The sequence below is a fragment of the Bufo gargarizans genome, chromosome 10 (genome assembly GCF_014858855.1).
Source record: "Bufo gargarizans isolate SCDJY-AF-19 chromosome 10, ASM1485885v1, whole genome shotgun sequence".
In the NCBI taxonomy this organism is placed as follows: Eukaryota; Metazoa; Chordata; class Amphibia; order Anura; family Bufonidae; genus Bufo; species Bufo gargarizans.
The window spans coordinates 99,652,216-99,669,077 of NC_058089.1; the positions used below are offsets into that span (position 1 = coordinate 99,652,216).

General features: G+C 47.3%; 1 protein-coding gene across 1 annotated transcript; it reads left to right on the forward strand.

Annotated features, from left to right (window-relative positions):
- The first annotated feature begins 956 nt into the window (after nt 1-956).
- C10H16orf46 (chromosome 10 C16orf46 homolog) lies at nt 957-12,004 on the forward strand. Its single transcript, XM_044269299.1, has 4 exons — nt 957-1,239; nt 9,026-9,235; nt 10,929-11,054; nt 11,086-12,004. The coding sequence occupies exons 2-4, from the start codon at nt 9,041-9,043 to the stop codon at nt 11,899-11,901; spliced, it is 1,137 nt and encodes a 378-aa protein (XP_044125234.1). The 5' UTR covers nt 957-1,239; nt 9,026-9,040; the 3' UTR covers nt 11,902-12,004.
- Nucleotides 12,005-16,862: the final 4,858 nt, after the last annotated feature.

The following is a 16,862-nucleotide window of genomic DNA, read 5'->3' on the forward strand; positions in this document are numbered from 1 at the left end:
AGTGAATGGAGGGTGGTCGTACATGCGCGCTTACTTGCCAGTTCTGGAGATAGGAGCGGCTCCAGAGATGGGACCCCCACCTATATGACACTGCGGCCTCTTGCACACGACCGTATGTATTTTGCAGTCCACAAAAAACGGATCCGCAAAAAATACAGATGACATCCATGTGCATTCCGTATTTTGCGGAACGGAACAGGTGTCCCGATCGAACAGTCCTATCCTTGTCCGTAATGTGGACAGTAATAGGAAGTTTTTAGTTTTTTTGGCGGAACGGAAATATGGAAACGGAATGCACATGGAGTACCCATTGAAATGAATGGTTCCGTATACGGTCCACAAAAAAACCGGAATGGAAACGGAATGAAAATATGTTTGTGTGCAAGAGGCCTGATCCTAGCAATGGGAACGCCCCTTTAAGGGGACATGCAGTCCGTGAGCGGGCCATATGTCCCGGAGCGGCATACATGGTGCGCACGGCATCATAGGTTACAATATGATCATATGACAATAGCCCTGCGGGCGGCCGGATGCGCACAGTATCGTAGTAACCTAGGATGCTGTGCGCAGGATGTATGACGCTCCGGGACATATGGCCCGCTCACGGACTGCATGTCTGGGAGGGCATACGGTCGTGTGCATGAGCCCTAAGGGTCGGACAACCCCGGTGTGGGCTATTTGTAAGAATGTAACAGGGCAGGACTAAAACCAGCCAAATACTTCTCCTTCCAGTCTCTCAAAGGGGTTTTCCAGGATTTACTCATTAATTTATTTTTAAGTCATCAAAGGGGAAGTCCTGGAAACACTGTGGCCACAAGCAAAGAGATAGTAAAGCTGAGTGCAGGGCCTGAGCATGACAAAGAGAGAACCCCCGTGTCAGGCCCCGCCCCTCAGGTCCCTGCTCATACTTCAGCCCCTCCTCAGGGGGAGGCCGCCGCTGTACGCCCGGGCACAGGGGCCACGAGGACGCAGCAGCCTCTCCCCCACCAACATCAGAACCAAGGTCAGCGGCTCAGCAGGGTCGCGTGACGCGTCACTTCCGCTGGAAAGCACCGCCCCCGGACACGTGACCCAAGCGTAGCCCCTGACAACGGCTGCGGTTCGTTTCTGTGCGGGGAGGGCGGAGATGGAGACCGCATAGAGCGCACCGCGTCCTGTCCCGCTGCTGGAGACGAGGGAGGATGCTGAGGGTCGTAGTCCCACACTACCAAAAGAGTTCTAAGAACGCTGTGAACTTTTGTAAGTCTTCTGCTAGAATGCTGGGGCTTGTAGTCCTTGTGTTAGAACAATGGGACTTGTAGTCCTTCTTGAGTTAGAATGCTGGGACTTGTAGTCCCTGTGTTAGAATGATGGGACATGTAGTCCTTGTGTTAGAATGATGGGACATGTAGTCCTTGTGTTAGAATGCTAGGACTTGTAGTCCTTCTTGTGTTAGAATGCTAGGACTTGTAGTCCTTCTTGTGTTAGAATGCTAGGACTTGTAGTCCTTCTTGTGTTAGAATGCTAGGACTTGTAGTCCTTCTTGTGTTAGAATGCTAGGACTTGTAGTCCTTCTTGTGTTAGAATGCTAGGACTTGTAGTCCTTCTTGTGTTAGAATGCTAGGACTTGTAGTCCTTCTTGTGTTAGAATGATGGGACTTATAGTTCTTGTGTAACAATGCAGGGACTTGTAGTTCTGTAAATGATGCTGGGGCTTGTAGTCCTTCTTGTGTTAGAATGCTGGGGCTTGTAGTCCTTCTTGTGTTAGAATGCTGGGGCTTGTAGTGCTGTGAATCTTGTGTCTTTGGATAGGGTTGTATATAGTGATATGAGACCCCTTTAGGGTTATATCTGCACCTGTGGTTAGGGCTCCTGCCCTCCGGGGGTCCCTGTAGATAAAACAGGAGCCCCTGGAGGAGGAGATTTATTAAGATTGATGGAAAGTAGAACGGGCTTAGTTGCCGATAGCGACCAATAATCTTCCACCTTTCATTTTTCAGAGCCCCTATGGGAAATGAAAGCATCAATCTGATTGGTTGCCATTGTAAGGCCTCTCTCACACGAGCGATACGGATTGTGTCCGGATCTGTTCAGGGAAAAAAACAATGGTTTTGCAAGTTTAGTCCGTTATGTCTGCGATTGCGTTCAGTGTTTCAGCTTTTTCCGCGCAGGTGCGATCAGTTTGTGACTAGTGTTGAGCAAACTTGTGTTTTAAGTTCGGCTTCTAAGGTTCGGGTTATCGAAGAATCGCGTTATGGATTCCGCGACCCCGGACCATAACGGAATTTAGAATCCATAACGCGATTCTTTGATAACCCGAACTTAAAACACAAGTTCGCTCAACACCGTTTGTGATGCGTTTTTCACGCATGTGAAAAAATAAACAAAAACAGACGAATAACAATCTACATCTCCCAGCAACCATCGGTAAAAAACGCATTGTACCGTTTTTCATTGAAGCCCTATTCACTTCTATGGAAGCAGGGCTGCGTGAAAAATGGAGAAGGTAGAACATGCTGCGATTTTTATTTTTTATTTTTTTTTTTTTCCCCTGAATGCAGAGATGATGCCTGGAAAACGTCATGTGCGCACCGACCCCTTGAAATGAATGGGTCAGGGTTCAGTCTGGATGCGAGGCGCTCGCTTTACGTTCGCTCATGTGAAAGTCGCCTTAATGGGTCAGCGTTCAGTCCGGGAGCTGTTTTGAACATGGCCGGCGACTGCGCTTGAAAACTGCTTGTGTGCATGAGCCCTAAAGCTGGCCGTACACATGCGAACTGGGCCCAGCCGAACCGGAGTATCCGGAGGAAATCCGCGCAAACACGGAGAGAACATACAGTGGATGAGATTTTCACGAAATTCCAAATCTGTGACGGCGTGCGCTCATCCTGCATGTGGATTTCACGCTTTGCAGTGCAGCATTTCCACAACGCAGTCCATAGTGGACCTGCCACATGTGGCTGTGTCCTTAAAGGGGTTGTGCCCTTATGGCCTCCTTCACATGTCCGTTAGGAGACCTGGCGGGCTGTTCCGACACACTGACTGCAGTGAGGTCCGGCGGTATTCTGACCGTTTTTGTTTTTTTGGAATAAATGCCGCGTTTCGGCTGGAAAAAAAAAACATTGCGTGCGACAGCAGGCATTTGCGCCAGATCTCCTAAATGGAGATGTGGACCAGGCCTAAGAGAACTTATGCCCGATCTGTAGGATTGGGGATGAGCGTCTGACCAGTGGGGGTCCAACCGCTGAGGTACAAAACCGGGGGGACCCGCCCCTCCCCTTTGATTGGAGCGGCAGTCACTCATTCAACCCTATGGGGCTGCTGGAGAGAGCCGAGCACTTTGCGGTCTCTGGCAGCCCCTAGAGCAGGAGCCGTAGTGACCACCACTCCATTCCAATGGGGTAGGACGTGCCCCCGTTCTCGTGATCGCCGGGGTCCCCAGCTGTCGGAACTTATCCCCTATCCTGTGGGCTGGGGATACGTTTTTGTAATGGAACAGTCCCATTAAAGGGGTTGTCAGACACTAGAAGAATGTCCAGGGCGGTCAGAGAGAGTTGTGCAGGATAAGGAAAGGCTGCTTTCTTACAAAAAGTGCGCCACACCTGTCTATAGGTTGTGTGCGGTATTGCAGCTGTGCTTCATTGAAGTGAATGGGGCTGAGCTGCAATACCGCTCACAGCCTGTGTGCACGTGACCGCTGCCGGCCAATCCGTGTCCTCAGCCGTGACATTCGCGGTAGATTTTTATGACAGGCAGCAGAGCTCCTGCGTGACCACATTCACCGTGGTGTGACTGGTAGCGTGGCAGTTTCCCATGGATACATACAGTAATTAGTGGGTTTATAATCTTCAGCCCAGAGATAACGTTGGCTGTAATCCCGTATCTGTGGCGGTGTTCATCCCTCCTGAGATGGTAATGGCGCCTGTATGATTTATGGGAGGTTATCCGAGACCCTGTGGAATTATTTAGCGGCGCGCCCTGGAGCCGCACTAACCTTGAGTTGTGAAGTCCGCGAGACTCGTCTTCTAATTAAATCTCATTGATTCTAGGAATCGCTGGGAAGCGAATTGTCTATTTAAGATGTAATTTTCCGCATTTCATTGACCTGATTATCCAGTTACCGCTGAAGAAACCCGACCACCGGCAAGGAGCGGGAATCGGCCGTCTAATAGGCTCCATTCACACATCAGTGTTCCACGTGTTCTCCACGGACAGCACACGTACCCATTCATTTTAATATTCACACATCAGTTTTTACCACGGTCCGTGTTCTTAGTGCGGATGCGTGCTCTATTTTATCCGTGTCCACAGATCCTGCACGCCCTTTATAGTTTACGGGTCCGTGAAAGCCACGGATGCCATCTGCGTTTCATGGATCATTAGGAAGAGATGCTTTGAAAATTATTTTTCAGCTGTGCAGGGTGAGTGAAACACGGATGACACACGGACAGCAAAAAACGGACACGAGGATCCTTCACGGAGGCATCGCTGACCACCTTTGCACAGATTTAAGCACAGACGTGTGAATGGGGCTCAATCCAGAGTGATCTTCTGGAGATTAGTAAAGGTCCTGTCAGGGTCCATTCACACGTCCGCACAGTAGCTATGCCCAGATATGTGCCCCCCTCACCGTAGCAGCGTGATGTGCGACACTACATCCTGCTGCTGCTGTGGAGCCAGGGCCGTATTTAGATTTGATGTTGCCCTAGGCCAGTGATAGCGAACATTTTAGAGACAGAGTGCCCAAACTGCACCCCAAAACCCACATATTTATCACAAAGTGCCAACATGGGAATTTCCCCTGAATACTACAGTCCGGTATAGTATATCTTCCATGTACTTTTCACTATAAAAGCCTGTTTACACTCAGTGCGCTGCCTGTGGTGTTCATAGTGCGCCTGCGCTGATAAATGGCAGGAAAAGTCTAAGGCCTCCTGCACATGACTGTAGGTGTCCCGTTGCCATATTGCGGATCCGCAATACATGGGCACCATTCCGTGTGCATTCCGCATCACGGATGCAGACCCATTCACTTTAATGGGTCCGGAGATGCGGAATGGTGCGTAACAGAAGCACAGAATGGAACCCTACGGAGTGCTTCTATGGGGTTTCATCCCGTACTTCCGTTCCGAAAAAAGATAGGACATGTCCTATCTTTTTGCAGATCGTGGACCCATTAAAGTGAAAGGGTCCGTGATCCACTGCGGCTGCCCCATGGTCGGTGTTCATGCATTACGGCCACGGCGTGCACACGTAGGCCTAAGGCATATTGGTACACCATAGACTTTTCCAGGGTGTGGGTGCCCACAGAGAGGGCTCTGAGTGCCGCCTCTGGCATCCGCGCCCTAGGTACTTTAGTGCTGGCTTCCTCCCCCACTGAAGTCCATATTTTTTAGATGGCTGACAGTTAAATGCTCCCTAGGCCTTCAGCTATCCCTCAGCACTCCCTCATACACTTGCACAATTAAAGGGCTGACCTGTTACATGTGCGCTTGGCAGCTGAAGGCATCTGTGTTGGTCCCATGTTCATATGTGCACACATTGCTGAGAAATATTAAAGTTTTAATATATGCAAATGAGCCTCTAGGAGCAATGGGGGAGTTACGATTACTCCTAGAGGCTCCGCTCTCTCTGTAACTGCCGCGCCCTCTGCACTTTGACATGGCCCAGTATGGTCACATTTTCACTGCCAGCGGCAGTTGCAAAGAAACTGGAGTCTCTAGGTGTAATGGTAACGCCCCCGTTGCTCCTAGAGGCTCATTTGCATATATTAAAACATAATTTTTCTCAGCAATGCGGGCACATATGAACATGGGACCCACACAGATGTCTTCAGCTGCCAAGTGCACATGTAACAGGTCAGCCAGTGTCATAGGGACAAAGCTGCTGACAGATGCCCTTTAAGGCTACTTTCACACCTGCGTTTAGGTGCGGATCCGTCTGGTATCTGCACAGACGGATCCGCACCTATAATGCAAACGCTTAGATCCGTTCAGGGCAAACGCTTAGATCCGTTCAGAATGGATCCGTTTGCATTACCATGAACAAAAAAAAAAAATATATATATTTTTTGTTTGTTCATGATAATGCAAACGGATCCGTTTTGACTTACATTGAAAGTCAATGGGGGACGGATCCGTTTGAAAATTGAGCTGCTGAGCGGAGGCCAAACGGTGCCAGACTGATGCATTCTGAGCGGATCCGCATCCACTCAGAATGCATTAGGGCTGGACGGATGCGTTCGGGGCTGCTTGTGAGAGCCTTCAAACGAAACTCACAAGTGGAGCCCCGAACGCTAATGTGAAAGTAGCCTAAAGCAGTTGTCTGGGTTCAGAACTGAACCCAGACATATCACCTTCTCTTCCCCACTCTGCCCCTCTGACATTTCATACTTCGATGCTCCCCCTTGGCCTGTGCTGTAAAGGCAGCGCTAAAGCCCATCCATTAGGGGCCCCCCCCCCATTATAGTACCCCTACAGTGCCCTCAGTACTAATAAGGCACCCCTAATAGAAATAAGGCCAATCTATAAGGCACTACTATGTAGTAATGCCAATCACCACTGCCCACAGTATTTATAATGTTCCCTGCAGTGCCCCCTGTAATTATAATACCTTTTGCCGTACCCCTGGAGTTATAATCCTCTCTGTAGTGCCCCCATAAATTATCATGCCTGTCCTCTCCCTCCAGTCTTCTATACCATGCAGTCCCATGTAAATAACACCAGTCCTCTCCCACCAGCACAGGTCGCACTACGTTTTTTGCAGAATAGTAAAAATAGTCCTCTGACCATTTTTGAGGAGTATTTTTACCCGAGGAGGAGTACCAAAGTTGCTGTAATTCAATTACATCATGCGTAGGCCTGCACTTGTTCAAATCTGCATCCCCATTGAATTGCATTGTGGGTCATGCCGGATCCGTCTTGCTCCGCATCCCAGGACGGAAAGTAAACTACAACATGCTGCGGTTTGCTCTCCGGTATAGCAACGGAACGGAATGCATTTTGGAGGATTCTGTTCTGTTCAGTTATGTTTAGTCCCCATTGACAATGAATGGGAACAAAATGGAAGCGTTTTTCTCCGGTATTGAGCCCCTATGACGGATCTCAATACCGGAAAATATTAACGCTAGTGTGAAAGTAGCCTTACCCTCCAGTCCTCTATAATATCCAGTCCCATGTAAATAACACCAGTCATCTCTCTCCAATCTTCTGTAACATACAGTCCTATGTAACTGACACCCATCACCTCCCTTCAGCCCCTCTAACATACAGTCCCAGTTACGTAACATATTTCCCTCCCACTAGGGAGGAGGTATAATGGGGAGAACCACATCTCCCAGCATTTCTCTGGCACTTACATTCATTCCATGGCATCACAGGTCTCCCCTGCTGAGCTGCCTCTTTCTGCACTGGTCACATGACGGTGACCTCATCACAGGTCCTACCTCCACTTCCACTGCTGAAAAGATCACATGACTATGATGTCATCGCAGGTCCTTCAGCTATGGAGTATGAGCTGAATGGGCAGCAGATTCACAGTAAGGATCCATTCACACGTCCGCATTTTGCGGAACGGAATTGCGGACCCAGACATATCTATAGGGCCGCACAATGTGCAGCCTGCCTCCGGAAATGCAGACCTGCACTTCCGGGTCCGCATTTCAGTTCCCGAAAAAAAATAGAACATGTCCTATTCTTGTCCGCAATTGCAGACAAGAATAGGCATATTCTATTAGGGCCGGCGATGTGCGGTCCGCAAAATTCAGAATGCACATTGCCGGTGTCCGTGTTTTGCGGATCCGCAAGACAAACTAGGGACGTGTGAATGGAGCTAAACACACTAAAGTCCTAATCAGGGACCACCACCCCAAGATTACCAGGTTACCCTGTTGGCAGAGGAAGGGAAGGAACAAAATAATAAAATAAAAAAACACCTAAGCTGGCACTGGGAAGGGCCCCCCCCCTCCCTCTCTGGGCCCTGTGCAGCTGAACAGGCGATATGTCCGTCCATGTCTAGCCTACGAGCCCGGGTCTTCTTCTAGATAATAGCGTTTGTCTTCAGAAAATGAGATCACGGTTGCAGATTTATTAATGTCCTCCAGCCATAAAGGTCGTAATTTAATAAATAGACAGGAGCAACGTCTGGAGCATGAAATTAAAAAAAATAAATGACAAACGTGGTCATCCTAACTGGGAGACACCCATTAATCAGACGAGCCATCTGGAGCTCTGGTCATCAGGCTGTCTTATCCATGCTGGGAGGTTGCCTGGAGAGACACGCCGATCAGCCACCACATTAAATTACTGATGAGTGAAGAACATTGATTGTCTCGTGACAGCGGCACTTTACGAAGGCAGCAAGTCGGTTCTTGAAGGTGAGAACAGAAAAAATCTGCGAGAGTAAGGCCCCTGTCATACGGGTGAGAATTCCGCGCGGTTACAATGCGTGAGGTGAACACATTGCACCTGCACTGAATCCAGACCCATTCACTTCAATCAGGCTGTGCAGATAAGCGGTGATTTTCACGCATCACATGTGCGTTGCGTGAAAATCTTAGCATGCTCTATATTGTGTGTTTTTTCACCCAACGCAGGCCCCATAGAAGTGAATGGGGCTGCGTGAAAATCGCAAGCAAGTGCGTGGTGTATAGCGTAAAAATAGGCCAAAAAAAAGTTCAAGTAAATGGAACAGATTTCCAGTTGCAGATATTTCTGCCACAAAATCTGACGTGGGTGATGGGCTCATGCACACAACCGTATGTTCAGTCCGATCCACATTTTTTGAGGATCGGACCCATTCGATTCAATGGGACCACAAAAGATGCGGAGAGTATATCGTGCACTATCATTATGTCTGTTCCACAGTCCCGCTAAAAAGACAGAACACGTCCTATTCTTATCCATCTTGCGGACAGGGATAGGACATTTCTACAGGAGTAAAAAAAAGAAATGGCGGCATGCACTCGGCTGGGACCCGCGGATCCGGTCGTGTGCATGAGGCTTGAGTGTGACCGGATTGGTTCCATGTTTCTGATTTTCTATTGCAGATGCGACGCTGATCAATGGCTATCCAAGTTAATGATTCACTGCTGGAAACGGTACAAGAACTGGAAGAATTTCCTCAAAAAGTCTGCTCTCCTCGTGAAGAGAAATGGGAGAAGGAGCTGACAGAAGCATTGATGGAGGTCAGCGAGAAGATGCTTGAAGACGATCAGAAGGCCACAGCGTGGGTGATAGGAACAGGATGGGAAGAAGCTGTGAGTACCTCATATTTCCCTGTGTCACTGCTTAGGTGAAGGCTACTTTTACAGGCGCAACCCCTCGATCTCAGCGGCACTGATCCGTGAGACGACATGGAGATGCCTAGGTATTCATCGATTTTAATGTGCATTTAAAACCAAAAAACTGAGACATGCAGTATCATGATGCGCCAATAGTTTCTTCTCAACCAGAGTTCTTCACTTGCAAGGGGTCGTCCTCCCCACTTGATTGACAGGACTGAACATCTCACCTGGCCCTGACAACCTTGCACCTGTGGCTCCACTTCCACAGCAGTGACTGTGCATGCGCCTTCTACACTTCCGGGAAGCGGGACTGGAGAAGCAGCACCAGCACGAGATTGTCAGGGCCGGGCGAGATGTCCAGCTTTAGGGGGGAGCTCATCACAGGTGAAGAACTCTTGTGGAAAAGACAGATAGATTTGCTGGTGGGAGCTTTCGATATTGCTTTCCCGCAACTGGGTCTTTGTGATACTTTTACTCTGATGTTAGGATCCTATGTTATCTCTTTGCTCATATTCATGTTTACATGATATCTGTTTACATTTATTGTGATCACCTACCTGTATGATGACATTTTGTGCGGTCCCGTTTTATGTTCGGGCTATTCTTAATGTGAAGTGCTTATTTTGGCTCTTGCTAATAAAAGTATTTGAACAACAGATAGATTTGCTGCTCTCTAATGCAGTACTTTGGTCCATGGTGCAGACCAAACATGCCTATTAAAGTCCATTGGTCAGTGGTTTTTACAGCCCATCGGTAGGAGAGGATCTGGAAAATCCCCATTTCAGGCTAGATGTGCACATGGAAAACGGCTGGCACATGAAGGGAAAAAAAAAATGGACCCTACACAGATGACAAACTCACAATTTTTTGGGGGCAGACATGTTGATCTTTGCTCAGTTTAGTTGCACTGGGTGCTAAAATGTGCCCCTATTGCAGTCATACAAAAATGGCAAGTCTTAAACGCCTGTAGGTCTACCATAGATCTAGCACAACCTCGATCACTATAGAAGGCAGTAGGCCAAAACTAAGTTCATACAAGTGTGTTTGGTCTGGGAAACACACTGTGTGATGGCTGAATTTCTTAGACCGAACTCCGCATTATAATGATGCTGTGCGTTCATATCTGACTGTGGGCCTACTGTACACAATGACCCGTGGTCAGAGAGGAACTGACAGCAAGTCACGTTGCTGTGAGTTCTGGTCGGAGGAGCAGTGTATGGTCCAGGAAATGCAGCCATCACAAGGAGTGTGTCTCCCAGGCATTAAAAATGGTCCCTGTCTAGCCATGACGTGTCCTATTTTTGACTGACAAGTGAATAGCCCCATAGACTATTTGGCTCTGAAGACGGCCGTCGCACGGTCATTTTTCACAGTCATGTCAAGGTAGCTTAAGGTTTCATTCAGATGGCCATAAGTTAGCATTTCTATTACAGTTCCTGCCCTGACCACAGGTCTAATGATCCAAACCTACAGCATCGTAGATCTCGTTAGTGCCATGTGAATGCAGTCTTGCTTCCATTTCTCATGCCATCGTACAGACCTAACATGGATTGGCACCTGATGGATGCCTCAGTGGCCGACTAACAATGTACAATCATGTGCTCATTTCCCTTTGAATCCAGTGTAGCTCTAAAAAATTAATGCTTTGTGGTTTCTACTTTTGCAGGTGTGCGGCTGGGGTCCAGTTTCAGCAACTGCGTGTCTGCACCCCCTAAAAAAACAGAAGAAGCTTAAAACTGGGGAGACCACAGACTGCATCTTATGCCTAGACCTGTGCTTCATACCCGAGAGTAAAGACACAGGCTGCAGACACTAAAGCCAGCGCAGTGACCAACCAGAAGTCAACGAGTGAGACGAGCGTCACGGATCATGTCCCACTCCCTGCAGAGATGGGCTTGGACTCCGACTTTACAAGTCACCGGCCTTTGACTGCCACGGTTTCCAAGACAGAAACCTGTGGTGAGATGTCCACTGGAGAACCAAGACAGAACAAGGAGAAGACTTTACAGAGGAACTCTTCACCATTTTCCGGGAGAGCCATTCCCATTTGTACCAACTGTTACAACGCAAAGGCATCGCTAATGTTTAACACTCCCATCTTACTGCCACCGCTGAAAGCTTCCCCTGGAAACGGGCACGCAGAGCAGATGGCGCGAAGGAAAGAGATTCTGCTCCAGCAGCTGGAAAAGCTTCCTTCAAAGGGATTTATGGGCAATTCCCTAACTGGCCAAGTTCTCCAGAACATTGACCTAAGGGTAGAGCGGAAGCTTCTCGAAGCCATGAGTGACCTTCCTCCAGAGCAGCTAAGACTACCCGAACCACTGTCCTTCATCACCTCCTGCACACCAAAAACACCGCTCAAGGACGCCGAGCGTTTGCACTGGCAGTACTCGTTACTAGCCCAGAGGTCTACTGCCGCAAACGGCAACTCTGTAAAACACGCCGCCAACTCTGCCCCGGTGGGCTTCCTCCACACTAGAACAACACAGAACAAGCGAAATATCCGCCAAGACCTGAAAAACCTCAATGATTCTAAAGTTAGAAGAGCAAAATCCGGCACCAGCCACGTACCTGACACAGTGTTACCTGCTTTAACTGTTACCAGAGTAGAAATACCAGTCAAAATGAAACTGTGCTAATAATGATAGTAACGTAATACAAGTCACATTTGTAACCAGCTACCTCTACTATTAATACTACATGTTACCTGGTGCCAATAAACCCTGGGGAGAAAACTAAAAATCTCTGCACTATATTAATTATGAGGAAGAAAGGAAAATCTATGAAAAATTCCTAATATTAGAGGAACTAGGGCTCGTACACACAGGGCAGATCCATCTGTACTTTGCATGACTTAAAGGGAAACTGTCATTTGCTATGGGGCTGCTAAACTATCCTCATGCTGTGCGGCTGAATGCACTGAAAATCTGCACCGTAGATCACGTACATTGTATTCTATGAGAATTTCTAATTCTCATGTACACAATGCAGATTTTAAAATCGGCAGCATATCAATTTTATTTTTCCATCCCACACCTCATTCCTGTGATGGATAGGGGGGCGAGCTCTTATGGTGGGACAACCCGGTAAAGATGCAATGCTTTTCTTTTCCCCCATCTCCACATTTCAGAAGCTATACCTTTATTTTTGTGACCCACTCATAATAATTTGTGTGGGTGGGGGGCTTTTCACACAGCAGTATAAGTGACATGTTAACTTTTTTCCTGTGGGCGATGACAGCTATGACAATACCAAATTTACATACTTTGTGTTTTACCACATTTGCATTTTTGTTAGGTTTCGAAAACGTCTTTTTGTCGCCGCATTCCAAAACCAGTTATTTAAAGCAGGTGGCAGACCTCCCCTCCAGGGCCAGACCTGTGAAGGGAAACCTACTTACCTGCTTCCTGGCCTGGGCTCCCTCACTGTCAACATTTGGTTTGACATCGTCTGCAGCCAATCACTGGCCGCATGGGTGACCTTTTCCCCTTACATCATGACAAATGCCTGCTGGACACAAAGGCAGAGGTCACCACTGCAGGCGGCAAATCAGAGCAGCCCAGGCTGGGGAGAGGTTACCAAAAACCTTTCAGACTTGTACAACTGAAATTATTTATTTTTTTTTTACCATGTATTATGGCTGCAGCTATCGACTATTTTTTGTAATCTGAGTATTCTATCGATTAGGGTACTTTCACACTTGCGTTTTTCTTCTCCGGCGCTAGAGTTCCGTCCTAGGGGCTCAATACCGGAAAAAAACTTATCAGTTTTGTCCCCATGCATTCTGAATGGAGAACAATCTGTTCAGGATGCATCAGGATGTCTTCAGTTCAGTCTTTTTGACTGATCAGGATGGAGATAATACCGCAGCATGCTACAGTTTTATCTCTGTCCAAAAAAGCTGAAGACTTACCTGAATGCCATAGGATTTTTTTCCATAGGAATGTATTAGTGACAGATTTGGCATTTCAAAATACTGGATCCGTCCTTCCGGTCTGTGCATGTGCAGACTGGTAAAAATGTGAAGAAGAAAAAAAGAATTGTCCGTATGACAAACTGATCCGTTCTTGCAATGCTGATCAGTCTTAAAATGCAATCAGTTGGCATACGTTTTGCTGGATTCCTCTGCCGAAAGTGTGAAAGTAGCCTTAATAGAGTACTCCAATCACAAAAAAAAAAAAAAATGTTTTTATTTATAAAAAAAATTCATAAGCAGCCAATCAGTGCCACCATCTCCCCCTCCTAGCCATGTCGTCAGCACCAGTGAAATAAAATACATACATCTCCTGTAGGGTGTCAGGAGAAAAGTGCAGCGCGGAGCAGGCTGGCAGGTGACCACGGAGCGGTGAGTAATAGCAAGCGCTTCACTCCCGCTCTGGTCACATGACACAAACGAATCCTGCATTGAGGATTGTGTGTCGAATTGGGCTACATCTACATGACTACATTTGTCTTGCGACATTTTGTTGCACTAATGTTGCGCAACAATTTTTATAATTGCAGTCTATGGTGTCGCACTGCAACATGCTGCGACGCAACAGTCGCAGAAAAATCCATCTCGAATCCATTTGAGATGGATTTTTCTGCGACTGTTGCATCGCAGCATGTTGCAGTGCGACACCATAGACTGCCATTATAAAAATTGCCGCGCGACATTAGTGCAACAAAATGTTGTGCCCCATCATAAGTCGTGTAGACGTAGCCTTACTCAATTCAATCGAGTAACCGTTTCAGCCCTACCCTGCATGATAACTTATAGCATTGGTTGCTAAGCACTACCAATTTTCTGTAGTTTTCTCATCTCATGCTTAATAAAGCATTTTGAAAGGGGAAAGAGGGTTTTTGCATTAGTGTTTTTTCCTATATATTGGTCTCAGGTGACTTGTACATGTTACCATTTGATTGCTTACATAATACACCGCACTGTGTAGTGTAATGTATTATGCTCAGACAGCATGAGGCTCATGTCCATGACAGCCCTTTGTTTCATCATCCTGCTGCCATGGCAACCCATCAGCCCCTCGCAATAGCACGGCAGAGGCACTGATGGGCGTGCAGAGGGGGCTAGCTGTGATCCTCGTCTGTGTAGCAGAGTGTCATCTGTACTGTGTAGACTCAGTGCCATACCCCGCACAAATTTTGGAGGCATTTTTCCTGCATTTTTTTTCTGGCATGTTTCAAGCCGTAGACTTTGATGTGATATCTGCCCGGAGTGTTTTTGGCAAAAAATTAAAATATGGCATATTTAAATTTGTAAACCCAGCTAAAAGTGCTGTCAGCAGGTTTGTACCTATGACACTGGCTGACCTGTTACAGCTGAAGACATCTGTGTTGGTCCCATGTTCATATGTGCCCGCATTGCTGAGAAAAATGTTTTAATGCATGCAAATGAGCCACTAGGAGCAACAGGGGCGTTGCCGTTACACCTAGAGGCTCAGCTCTCTCTGCAACTGCCACGCCCTCTGCACTTTGATTGACAGGACCAGGGAGTGTAAATGTCATCACACCTGGCCCTGTCAAAGTGGAGAGGGTGCAGCAGTGGCAGAGCGTCTAGGTGTAATGGTACTGCCCCTGTTGCTCCTAGAAGCTCATTTGCATATAATATTTTTCTCAGCAATGCGGGCACATATGACCATGGGACCAATACAGATGTCTTCAGCTGCCAAGTGCACATGTAACAGGTCAGCCAGTGTCACAGATCTGCTGACAGATGCCCTTTAAGGCACCATCAGCACAGCACTGTTCTCAACCAGAGGCCGCGCTGCCCTTCATGCTGCAGATTATATCAGTGGTTGTGCTAATAAAGGGCATGCCCTTTCCCAATGCGGTCGTGGCCGTAAACCTTGGCCACTCATCGAAAGCTATGGAAGGGAGAATCAGCAGCAAATTTCCGATGTCATTGTGAACAGCAGCTGCCTGGTGGCTGCAATAAAGGTGTTGCCAAGCAAACAATTGAATTTTTTTTAAAAGAGTAATTAAACTTTTGATTACGTTTTTGGTAAAAAGTCCTAGAAAGCCCTAATAACACTTTTTGTAATATACGTTATTTATTTATGTATTTTTAATATACTTTCCCCCCCTGTGCGCTTAAAACCCACTTTTCTGTACACCGCTGACTACGGAGTACACATTTTCTCAATGAGGATATTGCTGCTCCTGCCTGTGCCGCCCCCACAGGTTTACTGGATACTGGCATAGCACATAGGTACCCTCTACCCATGTGCTACGCCAGGATTAGCTGAGCGGCTCCTTGGCTAAACTAAGAGCTGACATGCAGGACTTTTCGCTTAGAGAAGCAGGTACAGGTAGGAGCTGCCCCGCTAATCCTGGAATAGCACATGGGTACATGTGCTATGCCAGCAATTAATAAACCTCCAGGGGAGCAATGTACGCTCCTGCCCATATTCCGTGTTCTGCGGCCCCATTCATAAACTCTATACTCCGCTGGTTTACAGAAAAGTGGATTTTAAGCGCACAGGGAATGGTGCGCCTTAGGGAGGGAAAAGTAGATTAAAAATTTAAGGCTACTTTCAGAATCCGGCAATCTGCATGCAAACTGACAGCATTTGTAGACTGATCCAGATGCGGATCCGTCTCACACATGCATTGCAAAAACGGATCCGTCTCTCCGGATGTCATCCGGAGAAACGGATCAGTTATATATTTTTTCCACATTTTTACCGGTCTGCGCAGACGGATCCGGCGTTGCGGTAGTTTTAATACATTTCAATGTAAATTAATGCCGGCATTCCGGCAACTGATCCAGAATCTTGTACAGAGATAATACCGCAGCATGCTGTGGTATTTCCTCCGTCCAAAACACTGTTCAGTGACTGAACTGAAGACATCCTGATGCATCCTGAACGGATTTCTCTCCATTCAGAATGCATTAGGATAAAACTGATTAGTTATTTTCCGGTATTGAGCCCCTAGGACGGAACTCAGTGGCGGAAAAGAAAAACGCTAGTGTGAAAGTACTCTTAAGTGCCTTAATAAAGTATTAGGGCATTTAGGACATTTTACCAAAAATCAATCAAAAGTTCAGCTACTCTTTAAAGGGTCAAAATAGTATATAAAAGGAGTCACCTTACCGATCCCCCACCACTCTTCACTTCCTGGCACCGGCTTGACACAGGAAATGGCTGGAACTGTCCCCCTCAGCCAATCACTAGCTGAAGCAGGACACTGTTGCAGTCAGCGATTGGTTGAGTGGTCATTTCCTGTGAGTCGAGGAAGCGGAGAGCAGAGCAGCATCGAAACGGAAGCTACAAGGGATCAGTGAGGCAATTGAAAACTTGTTTTTACCCATCCTTGCCCTTTATTATAAAAAAAAAAAAAAATAATTGTTCTCCCTAGACATCCCCTTTAACCAAAGAGCAGTTCTCAGTGTGGTCTAGCAAGGCAGCAGGCATAGAATATTCACAGGCACTAAAGACCTAACTCTTGAAGGGAAAGCACCAAGTAGATTGCATGGCCCATCTTGGAAAGAGTCTAATATAGCACAATTTGAGACTCCCATAACGTGGAGAAGACCAGCATAGTGAAGGTTAAGACACCCGCACTTTGGGTACCCAACGAACATATCCAAAACCCCATTTCC